At 41.8% G+C, this 19,332-nt stretch overlaps 1 protein-coding gene across 4 annotated transcripts; it reads right to left on the bottom strand.

Moving 5' to 3' along the window:
- Window positions 1–123: 123 nt before the first annotated feature.
- Window positions 124–15,622, bottom strand: NDE1 (nudE neurodevelopment protein 1). Of its 4 annotated transcripts, none has more exons than XM_082772463.1 (9): window positions 15,511–15,622; window positions 11,153–11,283; window positions 9,987–10,140; window positions 6,261–6,409; window positions 5,808–5,944; window positions 4,563–4,742; window positions 3,521–3,612; window positions 2,558–2,694; window positions 124–1,445 (listed from the first exon to the last, which is right to left on the bottom strand). In XM_082772463.1, the coding sequence occupies exons 2-9, from the start codon at window positions 11,236–11,238 to the stop codon at window positions 1,352–1,354; spliced, it is 1,029 nt and encodes a 342-aa protein (XP_082628589.1). In that variant the 5' UTR covers window positions 11,239–11,283; window positions 15,511–15,622; the 3' UTR covers window positions 124–1,351. The 4 variants fall into 4 exon arrangements, with proteins under 4 accessions (XP_082628589.1, XP_082628591.1, XP_082628588.1 ...); XM_082772465.1 differs by having other exon boundaries at window positions 2,512–2,694; window positions 15,404–15,542; XM_082772462.1 differs by having other exon boundaries at window positions 15,404–15,542.
- Between the last annotated feature and the right edge of the window lie 3,710 nt (window positions 15,623–19,332).

Below are 19,332 nucleotides of genomic sequence, written 5' to 3'. Positions count from 1 at the left end.
CTTTGCATACGATTCAGCAAACAATGTCTCTTCAGGCTCCATTGGTAAGCTGAGAAGATGGTAGCAAGCATTCCTGCAAGAGCTACAATGACAATTCACAGAGACAAAATCAAAACGAATACCTAACATTCGAAATAAGCTTTATTCTGCTTCCAAGTTAAGCCAACTTTGTAGATGACTTCAATAATTTGAATGATCTGTAGTTATTTCCTAATCCAGAGAAACAGATGTATCAGTTGTTGCTTTCACATCATTGAAAGAAAAAACACAATTTATGCATTTTGTCATGTAAGCTCCCTCCAATAATACAGAAATATTTAGCCATAATTATTTTGCAAGTACAAGCTTCTGTAATGTATATTAATACTGTGAATATATATTAATACTGTGAATGAACCTGTTACATTTTAAAAAGATGCAGTGTTATTCTGTAGGGGAAAAACTCCAATTTCAAGAATAATTCAGTATTCTGACATACTTGGACATTTCAAGTTAAAAACATTGCTAAATTAGTAACAGCTGAAGGCATATTCTCAAAAACAAAAAAACTCATAAAAACCCAAGGCACATTAATAAAGACAGGTTTGCAAAGTAGTAAACCCCAGCTAGTAAGATGTTAGAACCAGGAACTTAATCAGGTCTCTTGCTTCCTACAACAGCTAGGCTTTATGAGCCCCATATGGTAAAACAATATCTATAGGCTAGAAGTCCCCTACCTTGCAGATAGTTCTGTGATCTCCCGAGTATTCTAAGCATTAGGCATTCCTCACCTTTAACCAACACCTGTTCTTAGTGGCAAAGAACTGCTTATAAAACCTTACCATTCTAGAGACAGGGTTTCGTGTAGCATGATTCTGACCAAACATCTCACAAAGAACTGAGCAGCTTCCCCATAGAAATACACCTCTCATTACCTAAAACCACTCCCCTAACTCAGGTGACTGCAGCACACAACACCCATGATAAAAACTTGACACAATCAGAATTCAGTATCAAAAGCCGAAGCCTGAGGAGCTGCATAGGAAATACTGCCTGTTGGAGGCAAAAGGACAATAGCTTTGACTGACTGTGCCAAAGAAACAATTCTCAAGGAGTTGTTTTTGGTTTTTTATTCCCACAGCTGATATAAGAAGCAATTTGAAGTCATGTGCTGCTAGGCAGCATTGCTTCATCACACTGCCCACCAAACTCAGAGAAGCCAGATGGGTAAGGCCATGAGAGGCCCTTGTCAATTGCAGCTTCTTACTCAGTCCTCACCTACCCTTATGCTGCTAACTGATTGCTCATTGATATCTCTTTAAAACTAAAGTTTTATAGATTTTTTTCCCTTTTCCAAAACCACACAGTCTTTTCATAGCAGCATCTTGACAACACTTTGTGAAGGATGGCTTATTGGTCCTGGAATATTTGAAGGTCGCGTCCCAAAATCCAGACGTTTCACTAACCTACAAATACAAAACACAAGTTAGTACATTTCTTGCTCAGTTTTACTGATTTTATCAGAACAACTGGTTGCTACAAGAGTACACCACTCAGCCTGAGAAGCCAGCAGATTAAAAACCACTTTGCACACTAAGTGAGCCCTTTACTTAACCAGGCTGAATTTCCACCGTAAAACAGGGTTCTATTTCCCTCTGAATAGTGAAAAGTTATCTTTTACAGGTGCTGGAATTTCAGTTCTAGCATTACAGCAGTAGAGGTATAGTCAGCATGTATGTAATAATGCAAATGTATGGCCCTTGAGGCTTTCTTGTAGGAGCTTTAATGAGGTTTCTCTAGCAATAGCAGGTACAATACAGAATATTCCTTTCATCTGCAAACTTTGGGCATTGGGTAGCAGAACCACCCACTACTCCCAGAGCAAGGGTCCAGTTGAATAGTTCCATCTAGAACCGTATTATAAACACTTAGTTTACAGATAATCTAAAGAATACGCAGTACAAGACTGGCAGGGCTTAAGCAGGCACTGAACTTGTTACGTCCTTGCTGATTTTTCTTCATGCATTTAAAACAAAAAGACAACCAGTTCAAGTGCTTGGAAAAATTTGCAAGTTGCCTCAGATAACTACTTTTGTCAGCTGCTCCCTGGAAACACATTTTAGCAAGCATAAAGCATTCTGATTGAGGTGATTCATTATTTGCTTTTCCCCCCCCCAGTTCTTCCATAAATGAGAATCTCAACTTTGACAAGGGAAGTCCCCACATGCCACAACATTCCTGAGGAATCACCACACAAGAACATGAAACATAAACAAAACTGAGACAATAAGCAGGAGCTCCCTCTGTTGTACTTTCCTATACTTAAAACTGGATTTATAATAGGTGTATTAAGTTTGCTTGGAATTTGTTTTTCAAAACTTGATCACAGTTTTCAGATTTTAACAGCTGTTGATTACAAATTTTAAACTGATCCAAAACATTCAAATCAATCTTAAATAAATAAATTTCCTACCTTTTGGAAACAAAACTGATTCCACAAAACCAAAGCTTCAGTAAGAAATACAACAGTACCTGTCAGAGTTCTCACTACGACACAACAGTGGAGAACAGCACTAACCCTGTATCACACAGAGGCTGGTGAGGACTCAGGCGCGTTTCAAGGACATCTCTGTTCATGTACATGGACACTGTGGTTCTGTTTGGAGACTGGTCATACACAAAGTTTCGGCAAGAGGCAAGTTTGGACTCCAAAGCCTGATGCAAACACAGGTAATGTGTCAGATATCTTTCAGCAGATCGACTGTGTTGGTTTTGTTTTTAAAAGTTTGCTTTAAAAATGAGTTGGGGTAAAAAAAAAAATTTTTTTTTTTTTTAGTAGACAAAGCCATGAGTTCTGAATTCTTGAGGAGGTAAAGCCAGTCATCTCAAATATCCCAGGAAAACTGTATCTTTTTGTAGGGGAGGTCAAGGATTATAAAGGATTATAAAGTAACTCGTGCTGGGTTATTTTTCAGCTATATCATTTCTGCAGGTCAGACCATCAAAAGGCATATGAATGCTTGTGCCAACACAGCACTAGGGCACAAGGGAAAAGACAAATGGAAGTCATGGGATAACTTTCCCAGCATCAGTACTACCTGACATGTCAAACTACAACTCAACATGGCATTAGGCCCTGCTCAAAACACTACTGGAGCCCTAATGAAAACTTTACCGGAAGCCCTCTGGACAGCAGGCACCAGCCTGCTTTCTTCTCTGCCCTTCATGGGAGTAGATGATCTCTTAATTTACTCACGTCAGATTGTTCTTTCTGCACATACTCTTTCAGAAGTTTGGAGAGGAAGAAAGGTCAGGACTCCACATGGGCGCAAGATCTCAGAAAAGCAGGGATGGGCCCTATTTTTGTATGGGGTTACTCAGAAATATACAGAGTCCAGACAACTTCAAGGCCTTTCTCAGCTGTCAGGTTAGCTAAGCTAGTCTTTCCAGTCTCTTCTGAGCAGTGCAGATACTTGCTGCTGGCTGCAGTTTCCAACAACTCTGTTCTTCCAAGAATATTTGCTAACAACTAATCACTCACCCCTACTTTCCTCAGCAAGTCTCCCACGATGTTAAGTGCAGATATTCTGGCAGCAGGTGTAAGAGGGGTTGCACTGTAACTGTCCTCAAAACCTGCAGGGCAGGATAAAGAACAATACATTACCTGATACTAAAAAAAAAAAGTTCTGGCATAGTCATACATAGTAAATGAAACATCAGTATCTTCCTTTCACCTTTTCATATCTGACCTCCAGATACTTCATGTGCATTAGAAATACGAAGCACTGCCTCCCTGAGACAGCTCCCGTTACACAGGCCTAAGCTGAAGTCTCCACATATGTCATGGCTTAGATTTCTAGAGACCTGTTCTACATCTTTATTGCTGCTGTAGGACCGGAGGATGCGTTCTCAGAGAGAACCATAATCTCATTTCACTGAAAACTTCTGAATCCTCTTTTACACAAATGCTATTTCTCTTGCACAAAAGACAGTTTCAGGTTAAGAGTACCAACAGCTACAATCGAACTTGATTAACACTCAGAGCTGTAATATCAGGACACCAGCACATGACCCTGCAACTCCTTGCATTTACGCACACAAACACAATTACATCAATTTATCACTTTTTAAGTAAGCAGAATGAAAGCTAATGTTGGAGGATTAGGATATTAATATAATCAGCACTCATAAAAGATAAGTAACTGATTCTATTGGCACAAAAGCAGAGATGATCATCTAGTACAGCCATCTAGGATGACTTTCCAGTGTCCTACTGTTCCAGAGGAGGAAGAAAACCCATCCCAAAGAAAACCTACGCTCATGGAGAAGCCAGTTCAAGAAACAGGAGCGTGGCATTAAAGATCATGATGAAGTTTTTAAAATCCTTTCCCTAAATTAGCCCTGAATACAAATAAACCCCCAGAACTGGGGTCAGTGAATGCTGAAATCACAGTAACTAGATTTAGGTGGATTTCACTGAGACACTCAACTGTAATTCTGTTTTCTCACTTCCTCCTGCAGCCAGAAGCTATAGTGAAAACAAGGGTATCACATGACATGTCTGTACCGGTTCCATCACGCACCTCTCCTAAATGTCGCAGGGGTGGCCATGTTGATGCCAGGTGCCCGGTGCACGGAGGGAGTTGAAGGCACAGATAAGGATGCTTGAACTGCAGTGTCTGTTCGTTCTGTTTCCAGTGCAGTTCGCATTGGTGTTTTGGGTTTCTCCTGTTTCTGCTGCACTGCAAGCTCTTGTCGTAGATCTATGACACAAGCAACACAAACAAAATCTTGGGAATTAGTATTCACCAAGATAAAAAGCAGATAAGAGCTGTACTTCACACCTTCACCAGGGGAACAAAATCCTTTATCCTTGTAATGATTACTACAGGCACATACTCAAACTCTGGATGAACGCTAAGGCTTATCTAGCATTACAGCTCAAGTTGTTTTTGTTGTGTTAGTTCAAGTTGCTATTTGGCTTTAAGTTCTATACCATTTCACAATGAAATTCCCTTAGGCAGGGAATTAACATGCATCCAAACGTTACAGACCAGTACGTGAAGGCACATCAAGACTGAGGCTCTGCAACTTGGAATATCCTGGCTATATCCCAGCTCCCTACTGGGATGAGATCCAGGTATTCCTACCTAGTGCACTGTCTTCCCTCCCACTTGGGTTTCCACATCAAGAAATCCCGAGCCGAGGTAGAGTGGAAACCACACCATTATCTAACCCAGGGACAGAGCACTCCTGTCTGACAGCCTGGCTGTAGCTTATAGAAACCACCCAAGGGCACAGAATCTGAGCAGAGCTGGAAGTGTTTTTTCTAGCTCCACAGCTACATGGTCTCTCTTATCTTCCTACCCAGTCACACTGACAAACCAAGAAGCTAGTTCCTGAGACTATTCAAAGGTAACTGGAAGCCAGCCACAGCCCTCCTGTTTTCCAGTCCCATTAGTGTTTCATTAACTCCACTTTTCACAGGCCAGGGAATAACAGACACTACTGGTTACTAAAAGCTGACCTTCACAGGTTACAGGAAGTTGAACAGCACACCTCATCACAGACCCATCACCACAGATTAGGAGAAGGTTGAGAAAGTTAAAACAGACTTGTGCTCCTACAAGCTACTCAGGAACAAGATCAACAGTTCAACAAGGGGGGTAGACAGTCTTGAAGCTTCATCACTTCATATTGCAGATTTAGAAGATACCATTTTCTTTATTTTCTTTAGTAGAAGCCAAACTCTAAGGCACATGAAGAGACTGAACAGGTAGAAGTCAGGAGGGGAGAAACGCAGAGGTACAAGTGAACTGCTGTCTAACCTCTAGCTTCATCTTTCAGGCGTTGCACAGACTCCAGAAGGTTTTCTTTCTCATCCAGCTCGCTCTCCAGAAAAGCGTTTCTTTCGATAGCCTGGTTTAAACGCTGTTCAAAGTCTTCCAGAGACATTATAGTTGCTCTGAAAGAGAGTACACGTCAGACCCTTCAAGCACATATAGTAACTCCCTCTCCCAGGAGGAAAGAAAGAATCTTTTGGGTTAGGATTATTTTTGTTTGTTTTAATTTTAGCTTGTAAGATATGAAATAGCATAGCTATGGGATTGGACAGTGAAAAAAATAATCCTATTTCCCATCTGCAACAAACATCTTCATCACAACTATCACCGAATGGTTAGTTCAGAATGGCAATGCTAACAAGCTCAACATAAATTACTCAGGGCCACCATAATCACAGGACAGAACTGAGGTGGAAGAAAACACAGAAGACTGCTCACCTTTTTGCTCTTTCCAAGTCGTCATTCGCTTGCTCAAGTTCTCGAATGTATTTCTGAAGTTGATCTTTAATAGCTTTTGTTTGTGCCAGGTCATCTTCCAGTGCAGAGATTTGCCTGTACCCTTCTGAATGCTGTATTTCAATCTTTTCCTGTACAAGGACAAATCAAACAGTGCATCAGAGACTTAGCATTGTCTTAAAGCCTTTAAAGACAGACATAAATCCTGTGAAATTTTCTGAGAAACATCAGCTTACATACAGTAAAATGCCAACAAAGCCAATTGCTTACATACTTCTGGGCTGCCAGCAGACAAGAGCTCTTCCTGTAACTCCTTATCAAGTTACTGTGCTGGAGAGCAAGCAGCTCCACCGCCCAGAGCTGTTCCCTGCTCTACCAGACAGTTCTCACACGTGCTCCTGACCTGCCCCCATTCACAAAGATGAAAGAAAGAAACACATACTCCGACACACAGACAGCTTTTACCCTTTTTCTGAGAAAAAGGGCTTCAACAGCAGCTGGTTTGTTCACATGTGCAGTGCCCCGCTCAAAGACAAGACAAAGCAGTGTTCCTGGGTTCTGCCCAATGCAGGTGGGTGGCTCAACAGGCAACGGCACAGAGCTCCTGAGCTCCCCTACCACAAGGCAGCAGCTGGAAAGGCAAGTCTTAGCCTCACTGTTTTAAGGTGCAGGTGACAACCACAAAGCAGAGGCCCAAGAGACAGCATCCACTTTAACAACAGCACCCAGTAATGCCACAGAGAGACAGTGCACTTGCTTGCCAGGCAAATGCACTGGCTAGAGTGAGATTGTCTGCAGAAAGACTATAAGCCTGCCACCCCCTCTACGATCTGCTTTGGTAGAATGGGAAGAATATGTATGACATCCTGGAGCCAAGTGGATCTGTGTGCAACTCTGAACAAGACAGCAATTTCTGAGCCCCCAAGAGCTTTAGCAATGCACAAAGGAAGATGCAAAAGGAGCTGAAAGAAGCCACTTATTTTTAAGCCTAAGCTAGAGTCAAGCAGTACTTATGACCCTAAATGGCAATGAAAAAAGTGTTAGTACATTTATATACTAACATAAATGGAACCAGCAGGATTCTCCACCACCTCTGTGGTTTTATTAGCCCAAAACACGTTCAGAGCTCTTGTTTATAAACATTACAGGTACAGTTATGCAACACACTTCAGACATGACCCTAAAACAAACTCTGTCCTTTACAGCAGGTACACAAGGATACATTTAAAAAGAGGCACCAGTGGGGAGGAAGGCTCAGCTTTGCCAGCATACATCTCTCTCCTGCTATCGCCTCCATATGCAGTAAACATCATGTGACAGCAAAAGCTTCACAGCCACCATCTACTGCAACACTTCACACTCCACCACCTTGCTATCAGATCACTTTGACATGCCAGAGAGTTTTTTTCTGTGAAGCTACAATATTACTGTATAAGTAGCATTCCTGAAGTGCTTCTGTCTAAAATTTAACACACTTGAAGTCACTGAAAACAACTTCACATGAGGCAATTTGAAAACCATGGCAAGTAGCCTAACGCAGCTGACAATGTAAATAGAGCTGTTTTAGCGCATGTAATGCACAGACAAGGAGGAAGGGAAGAGATACCCATGCTGAATTAATAAATTCCTGTTTGATTACAGTGTAATGACACATTGCCATAATTCCTGATCTCTGAAGCATACATGCATGCTGACTTTAAGAGCCTTCAAGCTCTAAGAGGCAGAGTACTTTCAGTTAGCTTTTCAAGCCTCTCCAAACAAGTCCTCCAAAGCATTATTTCAATTTATGTTTAGGTAACATGAACGCTGGCTTCTGAGGGGATAGCAAGCATGCTCATTACACTGGCAAACTCAAAGCGACAGGCTGTGTGGGCCTCACAAAGTTCACTCCTGTTAGGCAGGATGCAGATAGCAAGCCTTGATGGGCTTGGTTAACACTACTATTCAATAGCTTCCCAAGTTTAATGCTTTGCTCTTCAATTGATGCAGATAAAAGACCAGGATTGCAAGGTTTGAGGCTTTGTTTCCAGCCAATTGTAATAAAATATCAGCTGATCTGACCATCAATGGAGCCTCTGTTCCTTCAGTGCAAGCTGTTACTGCAGTCTTCAAGGCTGCATGAATAGCCAATTGTTAAAAGGGCTTGTTTGAAACAGAATGTTTATCTACTATCTAACAGAGTAAGTTATCTACTATGAAGATTAGTTTTCCAAGATACATATACTCTCCACTTTGAAGTTCTATGTCAGTTTCTGCTATTTTCATTCTCAACTGCTTCAGCTCGTTTTTTGTTCCCTTCTCTCAGTTCTTGCAGCAAAAGAAAAGTCCATGATCTTCTTAGTCAAATGCACTGCCTTTTTTTTTTTTTTTTTTTTTGAACTGCTATGGCTTCTCCCCAGACTCATCAGCTCCCATGAGTTTATGTAGCTACACGGAACAGAGTAGACCAACACTCCATACTACAAGCAGCATCTAATACTGCTAAGGTACTAATAAACAACAAAGATCACTGTAAAAGAGCAAATGCAATGAACCACAGCATGGAATTTCTGCTGCCCAAAAGAGTGATTTTTTCCTCCCTAAGTTGAGGCTGGGAGACAAGACATTTATCTGGAGCTAAAGAATATTTACTTAAGACAGTAATTTACACAACAGCTGAGACACAAAGCTCTATACACCCAGATTACTTACTTACGCAAATATCTTCACTCCCATTAGCTCATTATTGCATACAATTGAGAAGTATAATTAAATAAATCTTTGCTTCCACAGATACTGACCTAGACCTAAAAAGAGTGGAATGTTTCCTAGGTGACTATACCATCTTTAAATAAAATGCTAACAAGATTAAGCTTTAGAAATGCACACCAATTTCAACAACAATTTTTCTTCAAGTTTAGTTTAGTAGTATTTCCTAAACCTGTCAGTGAGGACAGGGAACTAGCAGCATCTTTGAAGAGATGTGTCTGCCTCCTTTCAGTCTCCTACTTCAGGTAACTGTATCTCTTACCTTTCTCTGTCAGGAGGTTCCATCTCAGTAAGTTTGTATCCCTTATGTTTGATATTTATGGAAATTAATGTTTGCCAGCTATTTCACCCACACACCCCCCAGACTAACCAAGTGTAAGGAGGATAAGCTGTGTTCCTGTCCTCCCCTGATTATAGGAAGAATCAGCAACAAAAATCAAGAGTGCAACTTTCATTCCTCTCAGTTCTGCGTTACTTATTAGCTGCTACTTCCAAGTTTATCTGGAACACTGGATAATAACTACACACAACTACATCAAAAGGCTTTAAAACAACTAAGTTTTATGTAACAGAACACCAAAGATGAAATGTTTGTGTTTTCATTCTTCTGCAGTATCATGTTTGCACAACGCAGACAGCATTACTCTTCACTCCATTGTAAACACTTCTCCTGTCTCAAATCTATCCCTGAAACATAAACACAACCTGCAAACAGGGACTCAGGAACATCATGGAGGTATCCAGTAAGGTATCCAGTACTCTCAAAGCAGACAACAGATTGATGTTTCTTCATTTTCCAAGATTTTTTTTTTTTTTTTTTTTTTTTTTTACTATTTCCCATTCAATCACTTTATAACGCCAAACACCTCTGCCCACAAGGCAAGTGGAATCAGCATACACCTGTCTTGTTCATCTTCATGCCTCAGACGCATGTCTACTGGAAGCATCAACCACTCTTACCTTAACTGACTCCAGCTCCATTCGCAGGCGATTGTTTTCTGACAGAAGGTCTCTGTTTCTGGACTCTGTTTGCTGCAGCTGAGTCTCCAGTTCAGCTTCATACTCTCGACTCCCTTCCTGGAATTCACGCAGCTCCTCCTGTGTGTTCTCAGCACTAAAAGGCAATTCCAGCAGCAGAACTCATAATGAAACAGAACAAACTCTTGTACACTTGAGGATGAAAAGATACTGCCATCTAACACAGAAAGCTCTATGTCCCTCTCCAACACGCACTCAACAGGAAAACCCAGCCATTTGCAAACACGCCTCCCCAAACTTGGAAAGCCACCCCATAGCAAACCAGTAAATGGACAAACAGGAAAAGAAATCCTATCTGTCTTTACACTAGCAGCAAACAGGACACATGTAGTCTCTTTAAGATGTCCAATGTCCACTCCATCTTCATATTTAACCTATTATTCAGTCCCAATTTCCAAATAAGAAATTGAACAGTGCCATTTTTGATCATCAATAAAAGGGGAGAAAACATAAGAGACAGAAAAGAAAGCCTGTTCTTACATTCAAGAAAATTCTATTGAAATAATTCTACAAAAAGCCAAATCAGCAGTACTGAAAGGTCTAGACGTCTGGTCTGAGAAAGGATCCACCAATACCAGCATCAAAAAGGCTGAATTATTCCACCCTTTACTGTGTTTACAGCAACACAGTGAGCTAAAGGAATGAGCAAAGCATGCCCGTTCTCAGACATGGATCTTCTCCCATCCACATGCTGCCAAACTAGTTTTGATCCACATATAAAAGTTAAACAGCAGAATCTTTCTGCAGTGGCCTGGATCATCCCAACAAGGTCTTGCAGTGACTTAAATTCACCTGTGCTTCCCACAGGCTGCAGTCAGAAACCGTGCAGCACACACATTCCCATTCAAACCAGAGCAGGGGACACAAGCAGTGGTCCCTCAGCAGCACAAATTCACTGCTCAAATAAGCACAAAACACTCTGGGCTGGTGTAGCTCATGCAGAAGCACGTGTCACTGCTTTGCTCCTGCTGCCACTTGAGACAACTGAGCTACCCTGAGTTCACCTCCCTGTGTGGAGCTATTTCTATCTTTGCATGCAGTGCTTTTGCATCATATCAAACAACTGAGGAACAAAGCCATTGCCTTACCACTCCTTGTATTTCATAGCCAGCTCTTTCCAGTATCTGGTTTCCTCTTCTGCTGAGCTGAAGTGATGGCCTTCTGAGTCTTCCATGGTGAATGAGCCCTCAAAGTTAAGACTCCTGTTTCATTTTGTGCCCTGGAAAATTAAAGGATCAAGCATAAGAGCTAATGCAGTGAGCTAACTTGGTACGCTGCTCCTCACAGGAACTCAGCGCGTGCCTGAAGATGAGCCTTGACAGTGGTCTGTTGGATGTAACAAAAAAAAAAAAAAAAAGCGAAAATCTCTACTGAATAATGAAGTTCTTCTCCCCAGTTCTCCCAAGGTTGCTGCATGCCACAATCCCAGCAGCAAGCATCTTCCCCCACCCTCTGACTACACAGAACAGAACCTCAAACTCGAGCTACAGCTGTGCAGATGCATACACAACACAGAAGAAAGACATCTTAAACACCTTCAACTCCAAAGACAGTGCAATTAAGTTGGAGTTAACAGCCCTAAAGACACCCCGAAATTAAAGAGACTTCAAAGAGACACAGAGAAAGTACTCAAGGTTGAGGTTTCCTGTGTTAACACTTCCAGGAGTGCCTAAGCTTCTTATGGACATAACCACTGGATACAAAAAAACTTCTCCCTAAATCGAGATAGACAAAACTACCCCATTTTAAACCTGAAATATCAGAACCCAGATACAGCTGAGGGTCACAATGTATCTGCATGCCTCAGAGAGCCATGGGAGAAGGGAACTCCAGAAAATCCCAGGGAAGAGGCAGTAAGAGCTCCACAAAGGCTCTAGTGGGAAAGCACATGGTTGGACTAAGCGTGCAGACAAATTGCAGCAAACCCAGCCAGCAATCCAGACTGTCCAGCAGTCCCTATGCCACAGTACCAAACAGGAATGGCACATGAGAAAGCCACATGGAAATCAAGAACCTTAAGTTGGTGACTCCAGCTTGAAGACTTAAGCAGATGCTACAATTAAATAAATGCCCTCTAAGCTGCATGATGCACTCTAATAGGCAGGTTGCTAGCAAATATCACTTTATAGGAGTTAGTCTTGACACTGGAGAAACGTCAGTCCCAAAGCCCCAGATAACCGGCCACGCGCTGCCCTGGGCAAGGCAAGGATTCCACACAGCCATTACCAAGTTAATAAAACCCCTCAATAGAGCAAGGGCAGTAAATAAAGGTGGAGTCAAACAGCCCACGGCAACAGTGTTGTCAAAACTTCTTAAATTCTTGGGGCTGAGGAAACACAGCCCTTCTATCAAGCCTCAGCTCTACATGTATTAAGAACGCTTTTTTGAGGTAATTCTGATAGCATCAAGGGGGAATGGGGGAAAATAGCCAAATACTTCAGAGATCATTTAGATATCAATCCTGTTGTCTGCTCTTATTTATGACACTCAGGAAATGCTGGAGCAGACCTTCTGAGCAGCATGTCATAGCTGAAGAAAATGTACATCCACTCCACATCTACAGAACTGAAAAAAGTTATCATCATAAATCATCACACTCTGCTGTGCAAAACCACCTGGTTTAACCAGGATTAACAACCAAACTTCAGTTCTTACCTCTACTATAGAGGACAGTGGCAAATACTCAAAGTTTAGGGATCTAAAATCCAATTCCTACAAATCCAAGCAGTGCTGGAAAGCACAAGTCATTTTCACAGATCAGATGATTTTCAGAAGGTTATTGAGCAAAAACCAAGCAGCTGTCACAGCTAAGTGGCCTGTGCCCAAACACAGTAACACACAGTATCAGCACCACACTCATGGAATTTACATTGTTATTTAGAATGGGAGTTAGAAGGTGCAGGAAAGTTACTAACTCGAGTTTTACAACTCAGTTTCTTGACACAAAACATTGATTAGACAAAGCTAAAATCTCTTCTAAGAAAGAAAACTTTCCAACACAAATTCTCAAGGCTGCTGCTATCTGTGCTGTAGATGTTTTTAGAAGTACGCCATGGAGGTGGGGATGATTAAGGAGTGATTTTCTAAATAGTAGCCTTGCCTTTTAAAAAGAAAAGTGAGACCAAGCACAATTAACATTCTTTACCTAGGATAGTTCACTACACATTTGTATCATTTTTAAGTGAACTGAAAGTGCCTTTGAAGTTAATGAGCATGTCTTATGTTCAAGGCACTGCAGACGCTCACCAACCCTTGCAGAACACTTGCAAAGAAGAAAATTGTGTTTTTCACAGACGAGGGACAGGACAGAAACTCAGACAAAGAAGCAATACAGATGCAAGAAGAAACCCAGAAGAACCAGCAACCATTACTGCAGCCGAACCACCATCTAGAAGAGAACACCAGAGATCCTTCTGAGTGGTTAATTCTCACCACTCATACAACAGGAAACTTCTGTATTTCTTTAAAAACAGAAATACCACCTAGGATATGCCTGACTTTGTTACACAAATCAAGACATACTTCAGAAGTCTCCAAAGAGGATTTCTTCTGACCAGTGCATGCATACTAATGAATACCATACCTGCGTTCAGACTGTCAACAGAAAGAAATCCAACATGAAGAACTGCAAGATTTGTACCTGAAAGCTCTCAAATAATCCCTTGGAACCAAAAGCTTTGTAACCAACAGACAGCTTCTGTTGGCCTGAAAGGTTTGGATATGCTTATACCTGGCCCTCACTTACCTTTTTACATTTCACCTTAGAAGAACTAAAAGAATGTGCTACTTCACATTTTGTAAGATTGCATGGGTCACAGACAAAAGGACTTCCACTGAGTCATAAATTTTATAAAAGGTCCACAGAACCTTGATAACTTTCGGAGAAACAAAGATGCTGCCCACAACAGCTGCTAACCCTGTCTGTACAATCAAGGGATTAGGGACCCTCAGGATGTCAGCCATTAAGAACACACTGCTTCACAGTTACCATCACTAAAGAGCACTTAGTGGTTAAAGTTGACTGCTGAACTGTGAATGCCTGGAAGACTGGGGGACCTGTATTTATTCCAGAGACAACCTAGCATAGCAGAGATCCTTTCACTACCATCCCATGCCACAGGCATATGTTTTTTTGTCTTCAACATCCAAGGAAGACATATTAGGCTCCCTGTACACCTGCACTGTATTTTACCTCACGGGGATTTTCAAACCTATCAAAGATACAAAATACAAATTGAAACTAGAAAGTCAAAGTTTCAGACAGAGTTAAAGACCATTAAAAAAAATAAATCATAAAACCAAAACACAAATTTTTCCGAAGTGACAGTAGAAAGAGCAAGGTTTGGTTTCCCTCCACACACAACTACTTTCTCTACTTGATTTTTAACAACTTGGAGCCAGCATGCAAAATACCTTGAAAATAATTAATAAAACCAGTTAGAAACTTTTCATTATTTAGGCTCACTGTAATATGGGAAGGGCGCGTGTCTGTGCAAAAGAGATTTTAGCAATATTTTGTTAAACACAGGCAAACATGGAAAAAACAAGTGGAAGTCACAGGCTACAGAATGCACACACTGGCTGTCTCTTACTCGTTTTCACACACAAAGCCAGAAAAAAACATCTGGCCAGACTTCCTGCTTACAAGCACCACAAGAGCTGGTCACAGACATTACAAAATCTCTACAGCATGCAGGAAGTGAAGCATTCATGGGTGGGGAAGGGACTTCTGCAAGGAGATAAACACCTCTGCATAATTGTTGCAGGAAATTATTTCATACAAGTGACAGCAAAATTGCAAGTTTCCTCAGTGAAAAGAAAAGGGAAAAAAAAAAAAAAAGAAAGAAAGAAAGGAAAGTCATACAAGTAACATTACTGAAGGAACTTCAGCTTGGGAATCAGAGTCCCAGTTCATCAAGTTCACAAAGACCCCAACTTAGAAGCTGGTTTAGTCCTAGAATAAAGGATGCAGAACAACCTCTGCATACCAAATGCATTTGCTACAAAGGAGCACTTGAATAGCACTGACCCATCTTTAAAGCTGTGGCTGGAGCCTGAGCACGTCCTACCTGAACAAAAAATAGAAAAGAGAAGATAGGAAAGAGACTAGGTAAAGGTGAAAGACTACCATGGCAGGGACGAAGGTCTTCTTTGCCACTTCTGCCAACTGTAAGAACAAACAAAAAAGCTCGTTGCTCCCAAGAAGCAGCTTTCCCATCGCACGAAAAACCAAATCTTAAAACACCCCCGGCAAGGCTCTCCCCACAGCGCGCCGCCCTCCCTCTGCTGAAGCAGCACAAAAGCAAACCGAGGGCAGAGGCCCCCAGAGCCCAGCTCACCGCAGGCACGGGCTCGGCGGGGGGCGCTCCCCCTCAGCCCTGCTGCGGGATTTCTGAGAGCAGTTGTAGGGCTCCCCGTTCCCCCGGACACCCCGAGCGGTACGAACCCAGCCGTGGAGCCCTGGGCGTGAGAGGCGGCCGAGAGCAGGCAGCGCCCCGCCTCAGGAGCCCCTCACCGCCGCCTCACAGAGCTCCCCCAGGGACGCCACTCGCTCCTCAGCGCGGCCCCCCCTCGCTCCCGGGCTCCCATTGGCTGAAGATCACGTGCCCCGCAGGGCTCCGCCAATCGGCGGCGCCAGAGCGCGGCCCGCGGAGCGTTCGGGAACTTTTCGTTACTTTCAAACAGGGACGGGGCGGGGCCGTGGCCCTTCAGGGGCGGCCCCTCAGCCCCAGCCCCTCAGCCGGGGGTGACGGGGTGGTAGCAGCGCGTAGCTGTTTTCCCTTGAAATGCTCTAAAAAAGGGAAAGTTGTACTTTTAAAAATTATTTATTGTTATTGTTGTTGTTGTTGTTGTTGTTATTATTATTATTATTATTATTATTATTATTATTATTATTATTATTATTATTATTATTATTATTATTATTATTATTATTATTATTATTATTATTATTTCAAAGACTCCCCTGAACGAGCCAGCAGCGAGGTGGTTATATAAACATCTAACACAAGCTCAACGTTTTTACATCGAACCCCTTTGTACGGCTGACTAACAAAGCCAACTGTCGTTGCAGCCAGCACGACTTTTATGACTGATGAGCAGTCACCACGATGAGGACAAAGTGTGCTACCGAACAGTAGCTGCCTGCACTCACCTGTCACCTTGCTGTGGCGTCACCATCCCAGAAAGCACCCTCACAAACCTCGCACCCACAGTGGGAACTGGGCACCCACAAACAATGAGGCCGCGTTAAACCTCAGGCCACCCACAAACAATAGGGCCGAGTTAAACCTTGGTGCAGCCGATAAATGGTTTGTCATGCCCTTGCTGCCCAGGGTCACTGTGAAGGGGCCTGAGGTATGCCCCAGGTGCGTTCCTACCCAACAGCATGCACAAACACTTGGTCATGAGGCGTGCCTGGTATTTGCTTCCTGAGCCAAAACAAAAGCACAAATTATCGCGTGCACCTAGATACACCAGCCCACATACATCTGCCCACATGTCACTGAGTATCGCTTGACACACGTGCAGCACGTTTTACAAACTGCTGGATGACAGGCACACACGCACTGTGGCCCTGAGCCCATCCCGCTTACCTCAGAGATGCACCACCCAGCCTGGAGCAGAGCCCAACCCCACAAAGACTTAATTGGGTGGGCTGCAAGCAGGTAAGCCTTTCCCAGCAACTCTGCAGAAAAAGGCTGGGACTGTAACAGAGTATTTGTGCTTTTCTATCAGAATATTCTTATAAGAGAAATCCAGCCATAGCTATGATGACTTCAGTTGAATAGGGTGAGCGAAATAATCATGCTCTCATGTCAGATATTCAGCAAAATAACTGCATTTTGAGATCATTTGTTCAGAAGTAAATACTGACAAACTATTATAGACTTATTAATAGAAAAATAAATTATGTGCTTAAAATTGGTTAATAGCAATTTGCAGTTCTTTTGTTGCTCAATAAAGTTTTAAGTGGGCAAGTTACAGAAAATAAACCACGTCATCACAGTACATCCCTAGTAATTTGAAAATTCAGTGTACCTGAACATTTGTAATAGTTCTCATCTCATACACTTGTAAAGTACAGCAAAATCCCTGATATGTTAGAGGAAGCTGTTTAGCCTCTCATCCAATTCCAAAACAGTGTAACAGCAGCCTGACAGGTGCCAAAGGCTCAGAGGCACTGCTGTACGGGTGCAATAAATATTAATAAAAATGTTTCTCTAATTACTATCCACTGTCTTGTTTGCAAGAAGCATGAGAACATTTGCCTGTTTCAAAATTAGCAGAGAAGAAAAAAAAAAATGATTTTATGCATTTAATTTTATTCTGCTGATGAATAATTAATAACAGGCAGTTTTTGCAGTGCTAGATTTGTTGCTGGTTATTTTGATGAGAATGCTACACTGAGACTTCCATGAGAGCAAACTGAGCAAAAATGTACACGTTGTAAGTTCTGGCAACATTGCATAATGTTATCTTTTGGCAATAGGCTTCTTATGGAAAAACTAGTATTTCAGAGCAGTTTGGTGTGAGCGATCTGGAGCAAGGAAGTCAGAGTAACATGATGTTTTCTTATTTTGGCAAATACATTTGAAAAAATATCCTTTTTAAAAGTGATTTGACATAAAAATAATGAAATACCGTCCATATTTGTTTCACCTTTATTTCAACCTTTCAATATTGCTTTATGTTCTGTTAATTAAAACAATACAAAATTAATTATGCAAGTCATTCTCAGGATATATCCTGCTCATCTTACAGCTAAAGACAAAGACACCTATCTGACCCTATAGCCTAGCAACTGAAGCTTATCAGTGATCTTTAATATTTCCAAAATTTAACCCTCTTATACACAATTTTAACTGATAAAATTCAGTGATGTTAAATCCAACATCTACAACATAAAAATAACGTTAGACATCCATAGCTACCAAAGTAGAACACAAGCATTAAAAAGGCAACCTAAATAGTTAAACCACAACAGACTGACAAAGGATATCGTGGTGATGTTGGCAGCTGTTCTGGAGCTGCTGCTTAAAAAAATGGTTAATTATGATAAATATGAATCCTGGTTGTTAAAAGGAAAAGAGGGGCTAAGGAAATCAAATGGATAATGAACATAGGAGACCACAGATCTAATTACAGCACCTTCAGCTAATAGTGTAGCTTATCACTATGTACAGTTCATAATATATACAAAAAGAAGTAGCTTATTGGCTGGAACATTCATTAGTAAAAGTCAGAGGAAAGAGCTTGGCTTTGCAGTAAAAATTAAGTCATTGACCACAGAACGATGTGCTCTATGGATGGCGCAGGAACTAACCCCCAGCTGTCATTACAAATTAATTATGTTTTTGAGGATTACTGATACTCATAACAAGATATGACAAACATAGGTACTAGAACGCCATATACAAATTCAAATAGTTCTGTCACAGCAGAGTAAGCATTTAACACCAGTGAAACTTATTTCCCTGCATTTAAAGATGTTACATAATTTTCTGCAGTCTGTAGAATTGGATTTGCGTATCACTGCTTTAAAACCCTTTAGATACCTTGAAGCTATCAAATGCTCATTAATAGCACTGCCTTGCTCAGCAAAGCAAAATATAACGCCACTCAAGACCTTGATACCAGCATTCACTCAGCATTACATCCTGAATGAATGATGGTAGCAGGGACAAGATGGGATTTGGATACAAGCGTTGTCCCTAAGACTCTTAACCCTGGTGGTGATTGCAGCCCATTAGGCAAAGGTGAAGATAAAATGATGACCTAGCCAAATACGATGATGTCACTTATGATTAAAAGATACTGGGCCATCAGAGAGAGGCCCCTCACCCTGCTCTTTACCTACCCCACCTTGAGAAGCTCAGCTACCTGCATGCCAAGAAGCAAGGCCCAGCCTGGATGGTACGGATCTGCAGCATGACTTTGTCCTGGCCTTCTGAGGGAATGCTAAGTTGTGAGGGAACTGCTACACTGTGAGATAGGGCTGTGTCTGTGGAGAGAAAATAAAAGTAAAATTACAAATAAAGTAGGATTGTTGAGACAAAGACTGCTGGTAGCTCAAGGAGTGGCCAGCAGACTTCAGGTGTTTTAGCAGGGGGAGGGGAACACACAAATGCCTATCTAGTGGCTTGTTAGCAGCTTGCTGTAGTTTTTGTTAGCTGGTACTTGCTTTACATTTTAAAAACATATATATTCTGCTTGGGAAGTTTCTTTAGATGCAGCTAAAGATGCCCAAAGTGACCCCAAGAAGGAC

This window comes from Aythya marila (genome assembly GCF_965140915.1).
Source record: "Aythya marila genome assembly, chromosome: 15".
NCBI classification, from domain to species: Eukaryota; Metazoa; Chordata; class Aves; order Anseriformes; family Anatidae; genus Aythya; species Aythya marila.
This window is presented reverse-complemented; position numbering and strand designations above follow the sequence as displayed.

What these genes read in the sequence shown, in the direction of transcription:
- NDE1 (XM_082772463.1), bottom strand. Translation starts at nt 11,238, where the DNA reads ATGGAAGACTCAGAAGGCCATCACTTCAGCTCAGCAGAAGAGGAAACC. An exon ending in CCCTGCGACATTTAGGAGAG is followed by an intron (nt 3,613 to 4,562) that starts GTGCGTGATGGA and finishes CCTGCCCTGCAG; the next exon opens with GTTTTGAGGACAGTTACAGT. An exon ending in CAGCCTCTGTGTGATACAGG is followed by an intron (nt 1,446 to 2,557) that starts GTTAGTGCTGTT and finishes TTGTATTTGTAG; the next exon opens with GTTAGTGAAACGTCTGGATT.